General features: G+C 44.8%; 1 protein-coding gene across 6 annotated transcripts in view; it reads right to left on the bottom strand.

Annotated features, from left to right (window-relative positions):
* Positions 1 to 19,189, bottom strand: part of MIA2 (MIA SH3 domain ER export factor 2) — a 635,554-nt gene extending 616,365 nt beyond the window's left edge. For 3 of the 6 annotated variants that reach the window (XM_085626929.1, XM_085626930.1, XM_085626931.1), the window contains exon 1: positions 18,802 to 19,189. In XM_085626929.1, the coding sequence (XP_085483055.1) occupies positions 18,802 to 18,934 (133 nt within the window). In that variant the 5' untranslated portion in view covers positions 18,935 to 19,189. The remainder of the gene's footprint in view (positions 1 to 18,801) is intronic. The other 3 variants (XM_085626932.1, XM_085626933.1, XM_085626934.1) reach the window with 1 other exon arrangement.
* Between the last annotated feature and the right edge of the window lie 1,949 nt (positions 19,190 to 21,138).

The raw sequence follows: 21,138 nt of genomic DNA, 5'->3' as shown, positions 1-21,138 counted from the left end.
ACCTACAGTAGACAGTAGCAGTTACACGAGTTACATCTGTAGTAGTTGCTGTTACATGGGGTAAGCTGAGATACATGGCACCATAGTAAATAACAAATATACTATGAACAGTAGGAAGTGTGGGCCGTATAGATTTGAGGTAGCTATGGTAGGGTGTGTCACTTAGGAAACAGTGAAGAGGTATGCAGTGGACCATAGCAGTTTCATGATTTACAAATGGATGAGGCATATAATGAAAAAGCATACAGGCATAGAGTAACATATAGGCATAGAATAACTTTGTAGCCCAGTGTTGACATAGGATGAGCAAACGAACATATGGGCATAGAGTAAAAATGAGGTCCTAAACACATGACAGTCCCTTGGTCAGCAGTCATTGAGGACAGTTCTTTGGGCGCCTACCAGATTTGAACACCAAACGCGGTAAGGTCAAGCGAGCCACAGGAGGATTAGGAGCAGGGGTCCCCTGCAGGCTCATCTTGTGTTGATGTCATCCATTTTGGATGCCACAGTCTCACAATTTCCCCAACCTCGGGTCCAACAAGCCGGGTGCATGAAGGGGGTTGCATGTGGGGTGGGCGAGGGGACCTCTACTTGATTCTGTAGATACGTAGTTATCCCGGGTTCGATTTCTGAGATGCGACCGGCCGTTCATACTTGTCGGGGGCTTTTCATCCAACACTTTTTGCTGCCCGCGACACCACAGGAGCGCTGGGGAGCCCGGGCGGGACTACAATGCATTCGGGGAAGTAGATTGGTCACACGGCCCGGGGCTGGCAGGGAGTGGGCCAAGTGGTCACCAGTCCAGGCGGCAGCGGGCCCGCTTTGTAGTGCACACGTCTGCCTTACCTCACTGCACCCACAGAGGGAATGTCTCCAAGTGCAGCATGATGGTCTCCTGACCCGAGAGTCGGGGAGACCCCACAGTTGAGATGAGGGGTTGTGGAGGGGTGAACTCTGATGGGGGATCACTGTAGCCGCTAAGGTGCTGTGCTTCATCCCCTTTCTCACACACTGGGGCTGGAAATGGTCCCTCTAGCCCTCTGATCTCGGGTGGTGAGCGGAAAGGGTCCCCTCTGCCCTTCAGTCCTGGGCGGTATGCGGCAGATGAGGCAGGAGCTCCCAAGCATCCCGAGGGCCTAAACAGGATCCTCTGTCGCGGGGTCAGGGAGCTTGACCCAAGGCTCGATAAAGGGGCTTTGTTGGGGATTTACGCAATATGTCGATCCCTAGCCCGAGAGCTCCTTAACAGATGGCAATTTTATGTCAATAAAAAGGGTGTAAAAATGCAACCCTGACGCACACCTCGTTTAAGGTTAAAGGGCTTAATGCATTCGCCATTCTCGCCATATCTAACAAAGGTAGATAAATCCAAGTGCAAAATACGCACACAGTGAACAATGTTGGCCTCTACACCAGGTTCAGCATAATAATCCAGGAAAATTGTTCCTATTAACCTGATCAGAGGCAGCACTTAGATCCATAAATGTCATGTGTAGTGCACCTTTATTAGCCACTGTGTGTTTATTAACAATTGAATTCTAATTAAAAGCCTGATCCACAGCTCCTAAACCCAGTCTAAAACTGTACTGTACATTGGATAATATGTGACCGCCATTAGTCCAGGTTATCAGTCAGTTGAGAATTATCCTCAATAACAACAAGGGTCTTCTCTCTAACCCTTTTTAGGTCGAGCCTACCGGCAGCACGCAGGCATGCTGTATTAGGGTATGCAGTGGAAGCCCCGCCCACCCTCCGCCCATATTTGTCATTGGCTTGTGTCATTGTCCTTCGAAAATGCTGCCTTCCAATTCATTATGAGGCTTGTTAGTCCCGCCTTGGTACCGCCTTGTCGCCATTTGTTACCGCCCATAAGGGCTGGATCTTTTACTTGGCTAGTTACCCGGTCTGCTGTATCTACTGGGTGAGCACTATTTTGTGTATTGGTACTAATAGTAACAATGTCTGCAGTTTTTTTTAATTGGATTTGCATGCTGAGCGCTGGGTGCCTGCTTTCGGGACACCGCGCTCAGTTTAAATTTGACTTTTTAAAAGTTTAATGTGGAGCGCGGCGCCCTGCTACAAGGACACCTTGCTCCGTTTATTTTATTTTTTGAAACTTTATCCAGCTGAGCGCGGCGCCCGCTTTTGGGACACCGTGCTCAGTTTATTTACATTATTTTTAAGTTTACCCAGCAGGGTCCTTGCAAACAAAGGTGGCGGAGTTCGTGAGGTGGTGAGGTCTTCTCCGCCCGAGTGTCTCCAGTCTGAGGGGGTTTGAGAACATTCTGTTCATGTGACATTTCGGAGGCACCAGGGAACACAGATGTGGTGCCTTTGATTTTCCTAGCGACTCTGCAGGCCCTCTGGCTCTTGTGAGTGGATGCATAGGCACTTTTGTGAATTTCCACCTCTCAGGAACTGATGACCCAGGATTCTGTGACAATACATGCATGATGGAAGGGACATCATTTAGGGGTGACCTGGGGTAACAGCTAGGACCTCTATGCTACTCCTTGAAAACTAATTAACTACCTTTTATCTCCTTCGGTGTAACTAGGAATTCACTTATTATTTTTAAACTATAGGATCATTTTTGTGTGAGATGTCACTTTTTACCATGAAGTCAAACTTCATGCAACATCACATCCCACAGTATCATCATTGGTCGAGGGAAGTGTGTTTTTATTCCTTCTGTCATTATGACTTTGGTAAAATGAGCCCAGAGGTGTATTTTTCTTAGCACGGATGTTGTGCTTCTTCTCAAAGGACAGGCAGCTGAGCATTTCACTTCACAAGAGTAGGTTTTAACAACCTTTTGAAATGCAATAAGTCCCGCATTTACGCGAGTTAAAGCTATTGGCATTGTAAATGACAGTGCCTTTTATGTTTTAAAAATCAAACATAAATAAAAGGCATTGTCATTTACAATGCCAATAGCTCAAACTCGCGTAAATGCGAGACCTATTGCTTTGCAAATTCTTGTTTAAAGATGGGAATGATCTTTGATTTAGACCAGGAAAGCGGTAGATCATTCTTGCTAATGTGTTGAGGACTGCCCGCTTTAAATATATACAATTTAACTATTTAGAGTAAACCCCAAAATGTCGGTGTAAAATATTCTGGCTTCGTAGGATGACTGTACCAGATGCCAAGAAAGGCAGGACATTATTTGGAATATACTATGGGATTCTACAACATAGAGAGAATATTACCTTTTTTGGTAGAAGGCCTATGCCTGCTAAGAGAAAGCTGGCAAGTAGATTTGATGGGTTTTTAGGTCTAGCCTGAGCCAGCGCAGACATTTAGTAGTGCGGTTTTTAAAGTGCTACCCCAGCATTTGCTGGCCTAGTGCTTGCGTTCACGCACACATGCACGTGCGCATCCGCCAGCTTTCAGCGCCCGATCAGGCGCCATCTATCCTCCGCCCCTCCGCCGCCGCGTCTTGCGTTGGGCCTATGGTTGGCGTCCTTGCTGCGTTACTGCTGAAGACTTGCCCAGACGGGAACCACGCAGCGCTCATAGATTGATTTCCCATTCACAGACCTGCGTCGTGTTCCCGGGCACATGAATCCTGTCACCGTCTCTTCAACCTGGAGGCAGTCTCGGCTCAGCCAGACGCTCTCGTCCTTGTTGCCTGGAAACCGCGCAGCGCTCACAAATTGATTTCCCATTCACATATCCTGCATCGTGTTCCCGGGCGCATGAATCCTGTTTTGCCAATATGCAACATTCCGTCCATCATCTTGTGTGTTTTGCTGTTCCCCCTATGTGGGAAGGGTATGCCCAGACGTGGATCCCGTGCTCACTATTCCACTGGACTCAAGCTATCCTGGCTGAAGAGGGGTGAAACCCCGAAACCGGTCCTAGGATGCTTGATTCCGGTCCAGGGAAGACATGGCTTGGCAATTCGGACTGGACTGTTCCCATGAGGCACAGGGTCAAGACTGATTTTCATATGGCCATGTCTGAACTGGGGTGGCGGGGTGAGCAAAATAACAATGGATTAAACCCAGATCTGTGACTGGGGGTGAATGTTTTGCCAATGTGCAACATTCCGTCCATCATCTTGTGTGTTTTGCATGAATCCTGTCACCATCTCTTCAGCCTGGCGGCAGTCTCGGCTCAGCCAGACGCTCTTGTCCTTGTTGCCGCAGACCCGTTTTAATAGGGCACTAAAAACCGTCTCTCTGGGAACCGAAGCATTTGCTAGATAAACAGCGTTATTAAATGATGCAGAGATAAATATTCTAGCACGAGTTACTTCTGCTTTGCTCGGGGCGCTGGGTAAATAGCAGTGACGTAGCAGCGCCATATCCTCGTTTATCTGAAATTAAGTATAGTGGTCCTTCTCAGCAGTAAAATACTTCCGTAATTTGGTGCAGAGGGCCCTCACTTCGTGGGGCCCCAGTGCCATTGCAGCTGCTCAGGGATGGACTAGGAACCAAAGCATCCCTGGCAAATACGATCAAACGTCTCTCTCTCTCTCTCTCTCTTGTTCTCTCTCTCTCTCTTTCTCTTTCTTTCTCTTGCTTTCTTTCTCTCTTTCTCTTTCTTTATCTATCGCTTTCTCGCTCTCCTCCCCTGTCTCGCTCTCTCTCCTCCTCTCTCTCTCTCTTTCTCTCTCTCCTCCCCTCTCTCTCTCTTTCTTTCTCTCTCTCCATCCCCCTCACTCTCTCCTCCTCTCTATATTTCTCTCTACTCCCCTGTCTCTCTCTCCTCCTCCTCCCCCCTCTCTCTTTCTTTCTCTGTCTCTCTGGGAGAAATGAAGGATGAAGGTAAGAATTTCAAGTCCACTCTAAGTTCAGTGTTCAGTTCAGTTTTCGGTTGGTTCATTCACTTACCTTGCACCCTTAGACCCACCCCAGCCCCTTTCCATTTTGGAGACTGCTCAGCCCTTGCAGCTTTAGCCTCTGACTGACCCCATCTCCAGCTCCTCTCCGTCCGGTGTCCCTGAGTGCAACACTGCAGCTGCCTGGTTACCATCCTTCTATGCCCAGGACACGTCACAGTGCAGACTTTCAACGTGTCATCATACATCATCACTTTGTGGGGGAAGCCACGTGTTTCATTTTAACAGGGGGAGCAGGCATTGCACAGGTATTATTATTCAATTTCTTAAGACAATTAAACTATTTATTCACAGAAATGATCCAGCAGTCAACCTGAAAGAAGATCCCTTCCTACCCGACATACTTTCCCAACAGTGGTCTCTCCTTTTCCCTCAGCTGCGGCGGAGGCCTCCCCTCTGCACGTACCCTGGGCCTCCTGACGTCACACAGGGTTGCTTATCACGTCATAACTGTTCTGTTCACAGGATTCTGCTCCTGGTGCTGCTGTGGAGGCAGGGACCTTTCTACATATGAATCTTAGAATGTGGATTTTTCTCAGTATTCGTTTAAAATAAATATTTTCATAACAATGCTCATTGTCACAGCTTACTAGCTCTGCCTTTCGATGTACCTATTACATTACTTTTACTCTGTGTCTGCCTGTTCCTCTCCTCGGGTATTGTCCAGGTCTTCCCCTCACCCCTTTTAAAAAGTGCAAATATCAATAAAAATGATACCTTTAAGAGTTGTCAAAGGGTGATTTTTGAATCCAGTGAACAGAATGGAAGAATGTTTGAGTGTGCCCTCGGATGCCTGCAGTTTGAATGTGGGGCAATGGTCAAGGGTTGTGGTCCTGAGGCCACCAAACTGGTTCTTAAACAAAGGCGATCAGTAACTTTCCAATGCTTGTTGCCAGCAGGGGAAACCCCCGTAATGCCTCGTATACCCTGTGACGTGCAAAGGATGTTGGCATTGTGGGTGACAAAGACATTAGCAGGTCACAGTGTCCCTTTGGTGCTCTGCGCTTGGGTTTTTATCCATCACCAAGTCTGCCAAAACAGTCTTCCTAAGGATGCAAAAATGTAAATAAATGACGCCTGTTATCTGTAAATTGTACTTGGACTTGCTCTTGTGGTGCGATATCTGTTGTAGACTGTGGAGAAATTACCTATTTCAATTCGATGAGTTCCTGGAAGAATATTTAACAAGCATTGGCATAGCCAATAGGTCTCGCCTTTGGGGCCTTATACGTTTTTAGCCATGCAACAGTTGATGTTATTGCACCAAGGATATTGTGCTGCATAACTAAATACGTATAAGGTCCCAAAAGCAAGACCTATTGGCTATACCAATGCTTGTCTTTTCTTCTGGCCAAAAGACTAATCACAATGACGTGGAAATCTCCCAATGCAGCACTGGTGGTATCCTTGTTTGAGAAAGTTAGGAAGTTGAAAATGCTCTGATGGTTATGCAACAGAGATGTTTAGGCAACAAGCATTGTCAAAGCCAATAGGTTTCACCTTTCAACGGTGTTACATGGCATTTTAGCTTTGCCAGTACTTTCTGTTGATGTTGTTGTGCATCAGTAAAAAGCAAAAAAAAGAAATGCCTGTTTTTGATGCAAAACAGCATTGGAAAAATAAAAATAAAACAATGAGGTCTACAAATATGTGTATTTCCAGGAATGTATGTGTTGCGCCATGATGCTACTATGGCCACAATGTCATAGTGCCTTGTCAGGGAAGCAATTACATTTTTTGTTCAGTTTACTATTCCAAGATGGTGGACACCCATGTTGGAGCGATAAATTAAAAAAGTATGAAAAGAGTGCCAAGGGGCATTTTTGTTTTTTAGATTAGAAAGGAGTGAACTGACAACAAATTGAAGCTACCTGGTCCTGCAAATAATATTTTTTATAAAGGTAAGAGTCGTGGAGAGGACGGAAAATAGTGAAGCAGGTGGGCAGGACTGGTTGTAAGAGGAGATGAGTAGGGGGAGGCAATAGACTAGCTGATTTGGGAGACTGGGTGGTAAAAATTCAAAAACAACAGAAACCAGGCGCTATGGGGAAGCAATGGTCCAGCTGGGTTGGGAGGAAGGATCAATATGGAGAGCGGGGTGGGGTGGGGTGGGTTTCTGTGGGGAAGCAGCATCTGTGAGAGAGCAGCAAAGCACATGTTCTCACATGGAGTTCTGAATGAAAAAGCAAAAGCAAAAAATAGTTCCCAGAAGGTAAGCAGGGCACAATACAAGGTATGCAATCAAAAAAGAAGGTAAAGAAGCTAAACCACCAGGGGAGGGACAAACCTAAGATGATGAAGGAAAGCCAAGGTGAATGTTGCACAACTTTATAAGTGTGCCCTTTTGTGATTTTAACTAAAAAACAATCAAACATATTTTAAAAACATAGCTGTTGTGGGGACTGGCTTGCTTGTAGAAATCAGTAACTTCTTAGGAGAGAAATACATCACAAAGTGCACATGAGGCATGGTGTTTCCTGTGCACGTTTCCAAGCCCAGACCAGGGAACAGTTTATTGAAGGGAATTTCACTGAACTGGTTTCAATTGAAGCTGTCTTGAGCTAGCAGGCCACCACTGTAAAGAAAAAAGGATATCTGAAAATTCTTAGATGGTATCTATGCTCCAGGTACACATCCATCAGCTGGAAGAACAAACTTGGAGCACATGCCAACTGAAGCATCTATGTAAATAATGTTGCACTGAGATATTAGCATTAAAGTGATCTTTGTGATGCAAAATAAACATTAAATAATATTCTTGGTAACCCATGCAGGGTTTGTAAGGGGGTCTCGGGTGTTGCGATCTTGATTCATCGTCGGGTTCCCTACACACATGTCAAGACATGAGGAGATACTCAGGGCAGATATCTGTTCCTTCAGGGTACTGTGGGTGAAGAAACTATGGTGCTGGGGTGTGTTTATGCCTCCCCCCCCACTCTCCTGGGGTATGGTAGAGAGACTTATGACCCTGTGGGTAGATATACAAGATAGGACGCACGTAGTGGGGGGGATTGGAATGACATGATGGATCTGGCCAGGTACCGCTGGAGGCCCGGGGGATCTACAGATGTCCGACAACCTACCAAACTGCACTCTGTGGTGATGGGGCTTGATTGGGGGGACCCTTGGCGCCGACTGCACGGGACAGCGCAGTGATACACGTATCTCTCCGAGGTTCATGATTCTTATTCCCGCCTTGATTATTTATTTGTCCCCGGGGTGGCTGAAGACAGGGTGGTAGAGGCGAATATCCTTTCATGGGGGCTATCAGACCACTCACCGGTGGCCCTCACCTTGCAGGTGGGCCTGGCACGATAGCCATTTCGGTGGCGCCTTTCGGCCTGGAATCTACATAAAGATGACTATAGGGAGCATATGGAGGGTGCTATTGATCAATATATGACACTTAATATAGACTTGGTGGATGGGGCTGAACCTCTATGGGAAGCAATGAAGCCCACAATACGTGGTGTGGACATTTCCTTCTGCGCGGCAGCCTGCAGAGCGCGTAGGGAGTTCCTTGTACAAGCTGAGGCTAAGATTATCAATCTGGAGAACCGCAGTAGGGATGGCCGGGACAAGCAGGTCCGTCAAGAATTGCTGCTGGCACAACAAGGCTATGCAGATCTCCTGCTGGACGAGGCCCGCCAGGCTTGGTTAGCAACCCGTAGCAGGATTTACCAGTGGGGGGGATGAATCCAGTAAGCTGCTCCATAGACTGTGTCAGGGAACACTGTGCCCCAGGCCCTCCCTGGTGTTGTAGGCCCAGATGAGGTGTCCCTTACGAATTCCTCTACAATTGCGGAAAGTTTTGCTACGTATTATGCAGAATTATATGCCCCCAGAGAGTGTTTGCATGCAGGCCGCTTCTTGGATGACCTTCCGCCCAAGGCTTTATCCAACGAGGCGAGTGCGGAGCTGGATCTTCCACTCACAGAGGAAGAATTGGGTGCCGCTTTAGGGGACATGCATACAGGACAGGCCCCAGGGCCATTTTCCATGTGAATTTTTTAAACAATATTTTTTGCAGCTGTGACCCCATTACCGTAGAGTGGTGGAGGAGGCCAGGGAGCAGGGCTGTTTGCCTCGAGACTGGAGACACGCGGAAGTGGTGGTGTTCCACAAGCCCGGTAGACCTCCCGATCAGAAGATTTTGGCTAAGGCCTTGGCCAACCAACTTCGTTTTCATATCACTTTCCTAGTCCATCCCGATCTTCCGAGTTTATGCCCCAGAGGGCGACTCGTCACAATATTCGTCGAGCACATGTTGCTCTTGCGGCCGTTCAGGGGTTAGGAGAACGAGCAGCGTTGTTACTGGCAGTTATGGATAGGGCATTTGATTCCCTTAGTTGGGTATATCTATTTGCGCTCCTACGCAGGCTGAATATTCGACCTCGCTTCCTGTCCTATCTGACATTGCTCTATACCTACCTCACCGCGTCAGTGCGCGTAGCGAGCTCTATCTCCTCCACGTTTTATATTGGACGAGGCACCAGGCAGGGTTGCCTATTGTCTCCATACCTGTTCGCGTTAGGTATGGAACCCTTAGTCGCTTGGGTGCGGATCGACGCTCAAGTGACGGGCTTTGAATGGGCACATGGTCTGTCGAATCGTATTGCTCTGTACGCCGACGATGTGCTATTCTTCCTCACCAATTTAGACAGGACGGGACCGAGGCTGCTTTGCATCATGCAGATTTTTGGGGAGACCTCTGGCTTATAAATGAACCCTCGATAGTCCACCCTCTGGGTTCTCGGGGATGTGGTGGGTCTCGGCTCATGGGCATCCTTCGTTCAGGTAGTTTCTGGGGGGATTAAATATTTGGGAGTGTTTATCGGACTCACCTACCACATCTTGGGATAGAAATCTGGCTCCAGTATGGGACCGTGTACGGGAGGATTTTAGGACTTGGTCCCATATGCCATTATCTATATATGGCAGGTTGGCCAGCTTTAAAATGGTCTCACTCCCCCGCGTACTCTATCATCTGCAAAATCACCCATTTCCGATTCCTCCCAGATGGTTTTGAAAGGTCAAAACGGCCCTGGGACAGTTTCTGTGGGCTGGTGGAGTGGCCAGAGTTGCCCTACGGACTTGTTTTCAATCTACATACAGTGGGGGGCTGGCGACCGCGGATATCTTATCGTACTACATGGCCTTGCACCTGCTAGTCCTAAATGAATGGTGGTATGGGGATAGGGCCGACCCTGCTTACGCTGTGAAACGGAGATGCATGGGGGATCTCTCTTTACACACTATACTATACTCTGCACCACTGCGCAACTCCTTGCGGCCTGTCACGAAGGTTGTATTCCAAATCTGGCGGCAGGCTCTATGGAGGATGGGCTGGTGGAATAGGTTGACACAGGAGACTCCCCTCTGGCACAATGGGCGACTGCCGCAATTGGCTACTTTACCTGGTTTTCGTGGCTGGGACAGTATTGGTATCTCTACTCTGGGTGACGTAATGCGGGGGCCGGTCCTGAAGTCCTTTCAAGATCTACAGAAGGATTTCCATATGCCAAAAAACAAATTCTACTGATATCTTCAGTTCAGACATGCTATTTCCCCTAGTTTGGAGGGCTTAGAGTCATTAGCCGAGTTTAGCCCGATTGAGGCAAAGGTGTTCATGCGAGATCTCCAAGACCACAAGATCTCAAAAATTTACCAATCCCTGTTATCCATAGCTCCCCAACGATGCAGAGGCCTGGGAGGGTGACGTGGGCCCGCTGTAGGAAGAGGACTGGACGGAGGCCCTTGCCTCCCCGTGGGGGGCTGCCATAGCCGTAAGTCTACAACTCATCCAGTTCAAGTACCTTCATCGGGTATACTTCACCAGGGTTAGGCTGTGGAGGGCAGGTCTGGTGGCTTCCCCTGTGTGACTCAGATGTGAGTGGGAGGAGGGTAATCTGCTGTATACAGTCTGGCACTGCTCTGCATTGGCACGTTTTTGGAGGGGAGTTATGGCCTGCCTCTCTGAAGTGTTGGGTTGGGATCTTCCTTGCTCGCTGACGCTGGTACTCCTACATGTTATGGACGGGGTTGGGGGGATCATATACAAACGCCATTGTATGCTGCTAGGGTTCACTCTGGCTAAAAGAGATATTGCTAGGGCTTGGAAGGCACCGGTGGTGCCCTCAGTGTCTGCATGGAAGAACTGGCTGGACTTTTGCATGGGGTTGGAGATTCCCATCTTCACAGCAAGAGGGTGCCCGCTTAAACATTTTAAAATCTGGAAGCGATGGGCGCACTACCAAGGCTTGGAGTTGGAGCCTGTTTCGAAGGCGGGCCCCTCGACTCGGCCTAACTTTCTATTTTGTTGATACAGGACATAGTGTTTTGTGCGATGACAGACCATGCTTTTGCAGACGATGCCTTTACTTTTAATTTGTTGCTCTGGGGTGGACGTTAGTGTGATGGGGGGTGGGTTCGTGGGATTATGGTTACTTTGTTGGTTTTTCATTTGTATTGCTTTCCATTTTTCCTTGCTTTGCTCATGTAAACAGTCAAAGTCAGGATGATATATGTTTCTTATACAGAAGTTTCTGGGGTACAGAGCTCTGCTCTATATGTGCTATTTGACAAATAAAATCTGTTTTAAAAAATATATATATTCTTAAATTGTTATGGAAGAATCCAAAATGTTCGGTAAATAAAAAGGCAAGGGGTTGAGGTGTCAATTGGCCTTCTAAAGTTGGTTAGATCCCTAGCCAAATCCCCTCTTTTGGACTGTAGTCATCATTCGGTGTCTACATGTCAAAAGGTCAAAGGCTGCTTAAAGGACATGAGGGGCCACATTCTCTGAAATGCCTACCACCAGCTCCCCTCCCCATTGTGTTCCTCGGCACAGCATCTCTCCATCTCGTTACTACTGACTTCTTGGCTTGTTCAACTTTCTTCATTCTACCTTGGTCTTACCCACCTCAATGTGTAGAGTCCCTTGGGCCTCTCTTACCCACTGTACAATCCAAGGACACCTCCACAGAAAGTCTTTATGCTGAGCAATATCTAGGGTGTGTTTTATCTTCAGACAAACCCCACACTTGGTGGTATTTCTTGTGGTTTATTTCACTGAAAGACGATGAAACATTTCACTTTCTCCCTCGATCTTACACTTTTGTTTGCCAGAGCACTTATAAATAGGATCTTAATGCTGGTGCCAAGAAGTAGTGCCTTTTGAACTTCAATTTTACATGTGACATTTAACTCATCATGGTTTTATTCAGGGGATCTCCTAGGCATCCTCTCAATGGATTCTTACATGGACATAAGTAACAGTAGTTAATGTGGCATTATAAATGTCTATCTAGCTTGCATGCACTTGGATATTACATTCTTCTCTCCTCCCAGACGAAAAGGATCGCCCGACCATTATACATTCCCGACATGTTATCTCACCTACCCTTTTTACCTCCAAACAAGGAGTCCACTTTGTCAGTGACATCTGTCTTTTCCCCAGGTGGGGAGTCACAGCATCAAATTTTTATTATCAAGGCTTTATTATTGAGCTGCATAAGTATTGACTCCACAGTAGCAGTTTGCAGTGTATTGTCAGGGTCAATTGATGTGGAGTAACTCTGTCCTTCTCTATATATTCTTACCTTGATAACATAGTAGTAGTCGATATCATGGAGCCTATAAGCCTGTTTTAGAGTTTCGCAGTCATAGCATATTATAATGCACTTGCAATAAGGTAGGCGGAATATCTTTTGTGATGGTGTAACCCGGCTGCCAAATTCTAAATTGGGTCCTATATGTCTGTTGGTCCGTATTTCTGTCCTCGATATTGTGACATACAGCCTTCATCATTTATCGCCAGTGTAGCAGTGAAGTGTGACTCATTCTACTCGACAGCTTGAAGATCTGACCCTTCTTGTCTACTAAAGAAAATCTCATGATCAAAGCACTATTCACCACCACACCTGATTATTCCTTAATCTCTCCTAAGCCTATTCACAACACACCTTTACTGCTTTCAACAGGGGAAAAGTCCACAAGTTCATCATCTGCATGCATTTCAACCTTCCAAGATCTATCTCACATTCACGTACTACCACCAGGCAGACAAGCTATTGATGCAAATCAGATTAATTACCTTTATACAGTTTTACCTTTCTTTGAAGTGCTCCAGCCTTTGTTAGTAGGTGAGACCTAAAAAATGAGGTTAATGAAATCTGCAACATGGTTATTTTACTATTTCAGCAAACACTTTCAAATATTTCATGAGTCTGTAAATGTTGATAGTAGTTTAAATAATGATTGTAATATTATGTGATTGATAAGTTGATTTTTAAGTTATGAAGTTCAAAATGGTGTCTACGTAACCAAATTAACAAACCAATTTAATCTATTTATTTAATAAATACCCGAAAGTGTTTATGAGGAAGAAAGTTCCCAAAGGTCTGAATTTCAGTGATTTGCATACTCTGGTTCACTTTGCGGTAGCTGCACCATAAGTTATCATATGCCATGCTTGTTGCACTTAGTAGATATACACAATAATGAGAACTTGATCAGTAATACTTGAGGTCAAATGAAGTGTTCACTGTCTAGCTTTCTTTTGCACTTTGCTCTTTTGATTGGCCTACACCCCATGAGGCAATCTCTTGAGACTTTTTTTTAGATGCAACCGGTGGCCTCATTTACATTAAGCACTGGCAAATCAAATGAATCTAGCAGATAAATAAATTAAATGTGTCTTTAGTCTTGTATGGGTTTAGGCACTAAATGAGTTATCATATATTGAATCTGTCACTGATCTTTGCACTCATGCTTCAATTCATCAACCCACTTACTCATTCTTACATCCACTCACCTACACAACCATAATAATACATACACACAAACTCAACACTATATTCAAAATTAAATTAAAAGAATCAAAGTAGAAAAAAGAAAAGATTCTGCAGCCTAAAAAATGTTGGAATATACTAGTAATAACAAATACAATTAAACATAGTGGGTTGCCGTCTTGCAGTGGTCTTGTACATGGTGCATTCTTGTTAAAAAATGTCACCATGACTGCTGATATAGAACAAGTGTAAAACAATGATACACTATGGACAATATATTCCGTGGTGGTCACCTGGTTTAGAGGCAGTGGCTGCATGGGATTGAAAATGAGTATGTAACTCACACAAAGAAGGGTCTAAGGAAGGACTAGGCTACCTCAAAAACACTAATGTCCTATATATCTTCCAAATTGAATAATTCTCACATGTAATATAGGGTAGCGCACTAAAAACTGTAAATCAACCATCTATTTGGGCATATCCTAGTTATGGACGAAAACCCTTACTCACCCGAGGGTGACATGCTTCATCATTGGGTTCCTCCAACACACGGGGACCGCAAGGTACCCTGTGTGGGCTACGACTTAACCCAAGAGGAAAGGAGCAGGAGTGAAAAGCACGTATTGGATCTACCAACTCAAAATGGTAAGGAGGGGCAGAGTGCAAAGTGGTGAAATAGTAATGAAAAAGTGAGGGTTAAAAACTATCTACTTAGGGGCAACAATTTTATTCTTCCTGCCTAAGTGATAGTGATTAAAATGCAAGTGAATATAGGGTTAGGGATACCCTATCTATTGATCAACATGTTTTTGCCCAGGCGACATAACTGTTCAAGGCATTCGTCAGGATCAAGAGATAGTCACTCTGCTGTATCAGTGCACAAATAATAATGAAATACTTAGGCCTCAGGTTCTTGACCATCAAACGCAAAGTCGATCAACATGATAGGTCAGAGGGCTCTAAAGCATATTATGTATGGGTCAACTCAACCAACTTCAGAGTCTCACATCATGCTCGATATGTTCGTCAACGCGTGGTGCTGCTTCCAAGGTGTGTGTGTGGTGTGTGTGTGGTGTGTGTGTGTGGTGTGTATGTGCATGTGGTGTGTGTGTGGGTGTGTGTGTGTGTGTGTGATACTACAAGATTGACAAACCTGCCGGGACATCTGAACAGATTCTAGCTAGAATTATTACAGTGCAAATCTTTTAACCCCAGGATAGATTAAAGGGCCTATTGGCTTCAACATCTACGTTTCATAATAAATCAATCACACCTAATGCCTTTATCAAAATGTTTCATAATAAACAGATCCGATCTATGCCATCTGATATAACTTTAACCAATGAACCAATCAGGCTACAGTCTTTATCATTGGCTTGCCATTATAATCAACCCAGACCTACTGAATTCAGTATAAGCTGGCAAACTTCAGGCACACAGTTATATAATTGTAAATATGAGCAAATGTTACAGTTTTACAAGAAATATACAACCCTTCTCAAAACCACCTAACTGTGAAAATCTTCCACCCCCCGGATTTCTCAGAGGGGGGACCAATAACAAAACCCTTCCCTATAGTCGTAATGTGTGAGACTCCATAAAACAAAATGCCCATCTAGCCTGTAACACAGTTTAATAACAATACAACATTACCCTGTTTAAGCAACATTGTCTTTAACAAATTCTGTTGATAACGTTAAATAAATAAGCCCTGCTGTCTTCATCATAACTTTTCACAGTAAACAAATCAACCGTATGACATCTGAAATAACTTTTACTGGTGAACTAATAAGGTCTTTAGCCTTAATCATTGGCTTGTCATCACAACCGACTTCAGGCTACCTGTATTGAGTGTAAGCTATCCCACAGGCCAACCATCAGATATACAGCCCTAAAATTACACACATATATACACACACACACACACACACACAATTACACCTGTCAATCAAAATAATATCTCTCCTAAGAAGACCTACCAAGGATTATTAAAGTGCAACAATTCTACCCCCATGCTTTGCCAGAGGAGGTAACCACTACCATTACCCTTGCCTACTATGGTAATCTCTGAGAGTCCATGTAAAAAAATACTGTCTGCAGGCTTTAATAAGGATTAATAACAATTCACCCTTAAAGGCGTATTGACTGTAACATATGGTTTAACAATAAAAATGTCAGGTTCCCGCCTTTGATGTAACTTTTCGTAATACACATTTCAGGCCTCTAGCCTTGATCAGTAGCTTACCACCATACTCAACTCAGTTCTGCTGTATTTGGTGTAAAATCTCCTACAAGACAAAGAGTGCAACACAAGTATTGCTTTTCAGTGAAAGTAGACATTTTCTATCCATTGAATTGCTGTACTCAAAAATATTGACTTGTATGTAGGCGAAGCCCAAGACGTTCTCTCAGTAGCACTTTTGTAAGCTCTTTTTCTGTTGATCACATAAGAACTGACAACAGCCTTACAAACCGTACACTTGCACATAACATTGGCGTAAAGTCGCCACTTTTGGGGAATTCACTACAACCCCACATGCCATAAACGAAAATATATGGAACTGTAAATCAGAGGATTTTCAGCAGGCAAAAACATGGTAGTTTAGGGTTAGGAAAACGATACAGGTGAACTGAAAACTGATAATATTGGGCTGTTAGGAAATATTTGCAGACATATTCCAACAAATACTCCAACCTGTTTTGTCTCATTAATAGACTGGTGCAAACACTAGGTGCAAGAATACTTAGGGCCTAATTACGAGTTTGGCTGTGTGTGAGTGGGCCGGCATGCAACCGCCCCACTCCCACACCGTCAAACCCAACCGCATCACACCCACCAGATTACGAGCAATTTCATTGTCTGGTGGGCGGACGGCGTGACAGTTCTGCAGTGGTGCAGTTTAAAGGCTCATAGTGAGCCTTATAACTGCACTGCCGTAGGACTGGTAATGAACGTTCCTGCATGGCATGGACTGAGCAGGTCATGCCATGCAGGGAACAGGGGTGCATTCACACAGGGGGGAAAATGCACCCCTATGCACAGGGGCAACAGGGGGCTCTGTAGGGCCTCCCTTTGTTTCTCCACCAGCAGTCTTTTCATGGCAGGCTCACCTCCATGAAAAGGCCGGCAGTGCGAAAACTCGTAATATGCATGGTGGTGCCACAGCTGTACTGCCATGCATAGTGCTTCCCCCGGCCACCGCACCACCGCCAGGGATCGCAGATCCCTGGCAGTTGCAGCAGTCCCAAAGCGCTCCGACCGCCATACTCGTAATACAGAGGTCGGACTGCTGGTGCGGGGACCGCCACTGCACCTCCAACACGGGTTCGGCTGCCCAATGGACCACCAAACTCGCAATCAGGCCCTAAGATGCAAACACAATTTACTAACAATGTTCTCTGAATATTTACCCCTGATTTTATTATTGCTGCAAAAATATCTGTGCATTCCAATTTTTTCATTTGTGGTAATCACCAGGGCAAACCTGGTGGTAGAGTGAATACAAAACAATAAATAAGAACTATGTCCTCTCAAGTCTAAGGGCGTCATTCACAAACTGACTTTGCAATGAAATTTGTAGTACAACTAAATGTACTTACAAAATGATATTCACTAACAACGTGCGGAGTTTACATCTCTAAAATTACCTACAATTAATGTGAGCGGAGTTTTCCTCACCCACTGCACAGACCCTGCACACATATAAGTTTTAGTAGTAAATGTGGGTGGGATACAGGGGAGTGGCTTTTGAAAGTGGCAGGCGTACTCCAAAAGGGGATGGGATTAGGGAGGAGTAAGAGGGGTTTACGGAGGGTCAGGTAGGGGTTTAGGGAGGGACGTCACCCACCCAGCGGCAGCTCCTTCACAATGACGGAGAAGTGTCGTCTCACTGCCTGGCTCAGAGCCAGCAAATGAAAAAATGATGTTCCATCATCGTTTAATTTTTCATTTACTGGCTCTGAGCCAGCTTGTGCAGGGAGGGGCATGGGAGGAGGAGTGCTATGTGCACTCCCTAAGTGCGCATATGTGTTTCGACGGCTGTCTCAGGCCAGCCAAGCACACAGGCGCACTTAGGTTTGTCCAGCCCGGCTGTATTGAGCAGCAGGGCTGGAGAAACCCTAGAGACTCCCTGGCCTAAGCGGAGCGTCTATTCACTACGCCCAGGCCAATCCTGTGCTACTTTCATAGCATGAGAGCAGCGCGGGGATTGCACGGGGAGTCTATCCCAGGGGCTCCTGGGACCAGGAAGAGAACAGGGTGCGCGGCGCAGGAGGCGGCCGGCACCTTAAGGTAAGGTTTAAATTATTATTATTAACACCCTCCCCACCCCTACACCCCCCGCCCTCTATCCACCCGCCTCACCACCCTTTGTTTATGGCGGCTGCCATTGCTCCCTCCCACACAAGAGAAAGCCAGAGGCATGTAACTTACAATATTGTTTTAAATTAAGGCCTGGAGTTTGCGAATACTGAACAGTAGTACATTTACTCGATAGTGTAAATTACTCAAAAGTGTAAGTTACCTTTGTGAATCAGGCCATGAGAGTCTAGTGTATGGAGGGAAATTGAAGTCCTCCAAATTCTGGATGAAACCCTAACTACAGAATACAATTTACTGGTTGAATTTCCTTCACACTAATATTGCTGTGGTAATCAAATTTCACATGTGAATTATATACTTATTATTTAGATTTTCCTCCAGAATTGAGAAATTTTAGTTCCCTTGCGGCCCTATATCCTGTTTGCTCACATTCTGAGGGCTGCACAAACATAATATGATGAATTAAGTGCAGGTGCTCAAATCGAATGTCATACTCCATTGGAAATGTTATTACATGCCCCCACATTTACAACTGTCTCTCCTTCACGAGTGAGACAAAGAGACAGGGAGTGTAGGGTGGTGGAATGGAGGCCCGGCAGCCTTGGTACTCAGGAGTTCGGCAGCAGAGCGCCCCTAAGGAAAACATTTGGGCGCCTACATTTCATTGATTCTTATGATTTTTTTGTATACAGATTAAACATTTACTGGCCCATCAAGCAGTAAAATACTTGCAGTGTCTTGGCTTTTAGGTATATGCTGAGTCATTCCGCTTTACTTTGACAACAAATCAGGTCTCATTGTGCTTTACCTGTCTAAAAAAAAAGTGATTAACTTACTTTCGCACCCCGGATCCCCGCATCGTTTTGTCTCCGACAAGATCTTTTCACCTCGAAAACCTGTTACAAATAGCAGGGCTAACAACACCAGGAGTCGGTCGCCCAGACCTCCGGTGAACTTTCCGCTTGCCATGAGTGAGTGCTCCAGAAAGATCCGACAGGTCCCAGAGTGTCCCGCGTCCCGTTTTTGTTCACTTTAGCGCGTCCGGGAGGCCGCCGATCTTACCACGGAATAATTTTCCAATGTCTGCAAAAACAGATTTCAAAAGCTGATCGTGATTTCATCTCGATGTGAAGGAGGATCGTGGGGGAATTATCTTGCCTGCGGTACTGTGTGGCTACAACTCACAGGGTCAGTTTACCACATCACAAAATGTAATGATTAGCCAGTTCTTGCAGACTTTGCCCCAGTTCACATAACGGCAGACAGGTTTGAATGTATCAGGCGTGCTTTAGCAGGCTCTCCAGCTTCATGCAATCACAGAAATTCATTGGTATAAAAATAAACACACTCAAGTCAAGTCAAGTCAAGATCCACTTTATTCGATTAATTAAAATCATAAAAGTATTCTACAACAAATATCTTACGTTCATATGATTTAAGAAACAGATTAAAACAGTATTAAACAGTAGGTAGATTTAAAAAGCAGGTTAAAAAGGCATTATTTACACAAAATTCATTACAATTTGCACTCAACACTACAATAAACATGAATTCAAGTATCTGTCCTCAACTGTGATTCCAGTCTTAACCTTGATCTCTTACATCTAACAGATGCAGCCAAAAAGCTAGCAGTGCAAAACATGATTACAGGGGAAAGCAACATCTGTAAGTATAACAACGCAGGCTTGTACTGCATAAAACCCAGCTCCTTCAAAATTGATTTTAGATATCGGGTACGAGGTTCGTGATAAAAAGAACAGAAGAACAGAAAGTGGGCATTATCCTGGGTAGAGAAACCATCACATTTGCATGGGGACGATTCCTCGAGCTTGCACCAATCTTTCTCGTCCCGCAGCACCATATAGATTTGATTAAAACGGAATTTGGATAGTAGCCACCTATGAAAAGAATTAGTGACCACTGACAAATAAGGAGCCAACTCAAAAGATGGGGTTATCAATACATGAGCCCTCACAGAGGGTTTACATAGATCATCCGCTTCGCGCTCGGCCATACGTAATCTGGTGAAATTGGTCTTCACCCACAGCAAATCAGCTTTACACAGGGATTCTGGACACACTCATATATTTATGCATGTATAGCATGGCAGGGGTGATTTTAGGGTTTAGGTTGGGTGTGCGTTTTTGGGTGGCAAGGTTATTTTTAGGGTGGGTCTGGGTTTTTGGGTGGCAAGGGTTATTAAGGTTTAGGGTGGGTATGGGATTGTGGATGGCAAAGGAATTTTTACAGTTTAGATAGCGTATGGGATTTTGGGTGGCAAGGGAATTTTTAGGATTTAGTGTGGGTATGGGTTTTTTTGAGGCATGGGTATTTTCAGGGTGAGTATGGTTTTTTGGGTGGCAAGGGAAGTTTTAAGATTTAGGGTGGGTTTGGGGTTTTGGGTGGCAAGGGAGGTATTAGGGTCAGTTTTGGGTGGTAATTAAAATTTTAGGATTTTGGGCATGTTTGGGTTTTTAGGTGGTAAGGGAATTTGTAGGGTTTAGGGAGGGTTTGAGTTTTTGGGTGGCAAGGGAATTTGTAGGGATTAAGGTGGGTTTGGGTTTTTGGGTAGTAAGAGATTTTTCAGGGCTTAGGGTGGTTTGGTGTTTTTGGTGGTAAGGGAATTTTTAGGGTTAAGGTGGGTTTGGTCTTTTGGTTGGTAAGGGAATTTTTAGGATTTTGGGTGTACTTTATTTTTTTAGGTGGTAAGGGAAGTTTTTAGAATTTAGGGTGGGTTTGGGTTTTTGAGTGTCAAGGGAACTTTTAGGGTTTAGGGTGCGTTTGGGTTCTTGGGAGGTAAGGGAATTTTTAGACTTAATGTTGGGTCTTTGGGTGGTAAGGAACTTTTTAGGGCTTAGGGTGGGTTTGGTGTTTTGGGTGGTAAGGACATTTTTAGGGTGGATTTGGGGTAAGGGTTGGGGTTGTTAAAAGAAATATATATATATATATATATATACATAGTAATATTCATTAATTTTATTTTATATATATATATATATAATATATATATCTATACATGATTAATTCAAATAAATATGTATTTTAAATATATATATATGTAAAAATCTATACACTCATACATGCATATATGTATATGTGTATACAAAATACATATTAATAAACATATTTATTTTTCAAAACACATATAGTTTACCACGCATGATAAAACAATG

This window comes from Triturus cristatus, chromosome 9, assembly GCF_964204655.1.
Source record: "Triturus cristatus chromosome 9, aTriCri1.1, whole genome shotgun sequence".
NCBI lineage: Eukaryota > Metazoa > Chordata > Amphibia > Caudata > Salamandridae > Triturus > Triturus cristatus.
The sequence above is the reverse complement of the archived record's forward strand: the minus strand, read 5'-3'. Positions and strand labels throughout refer to the sequence as shown.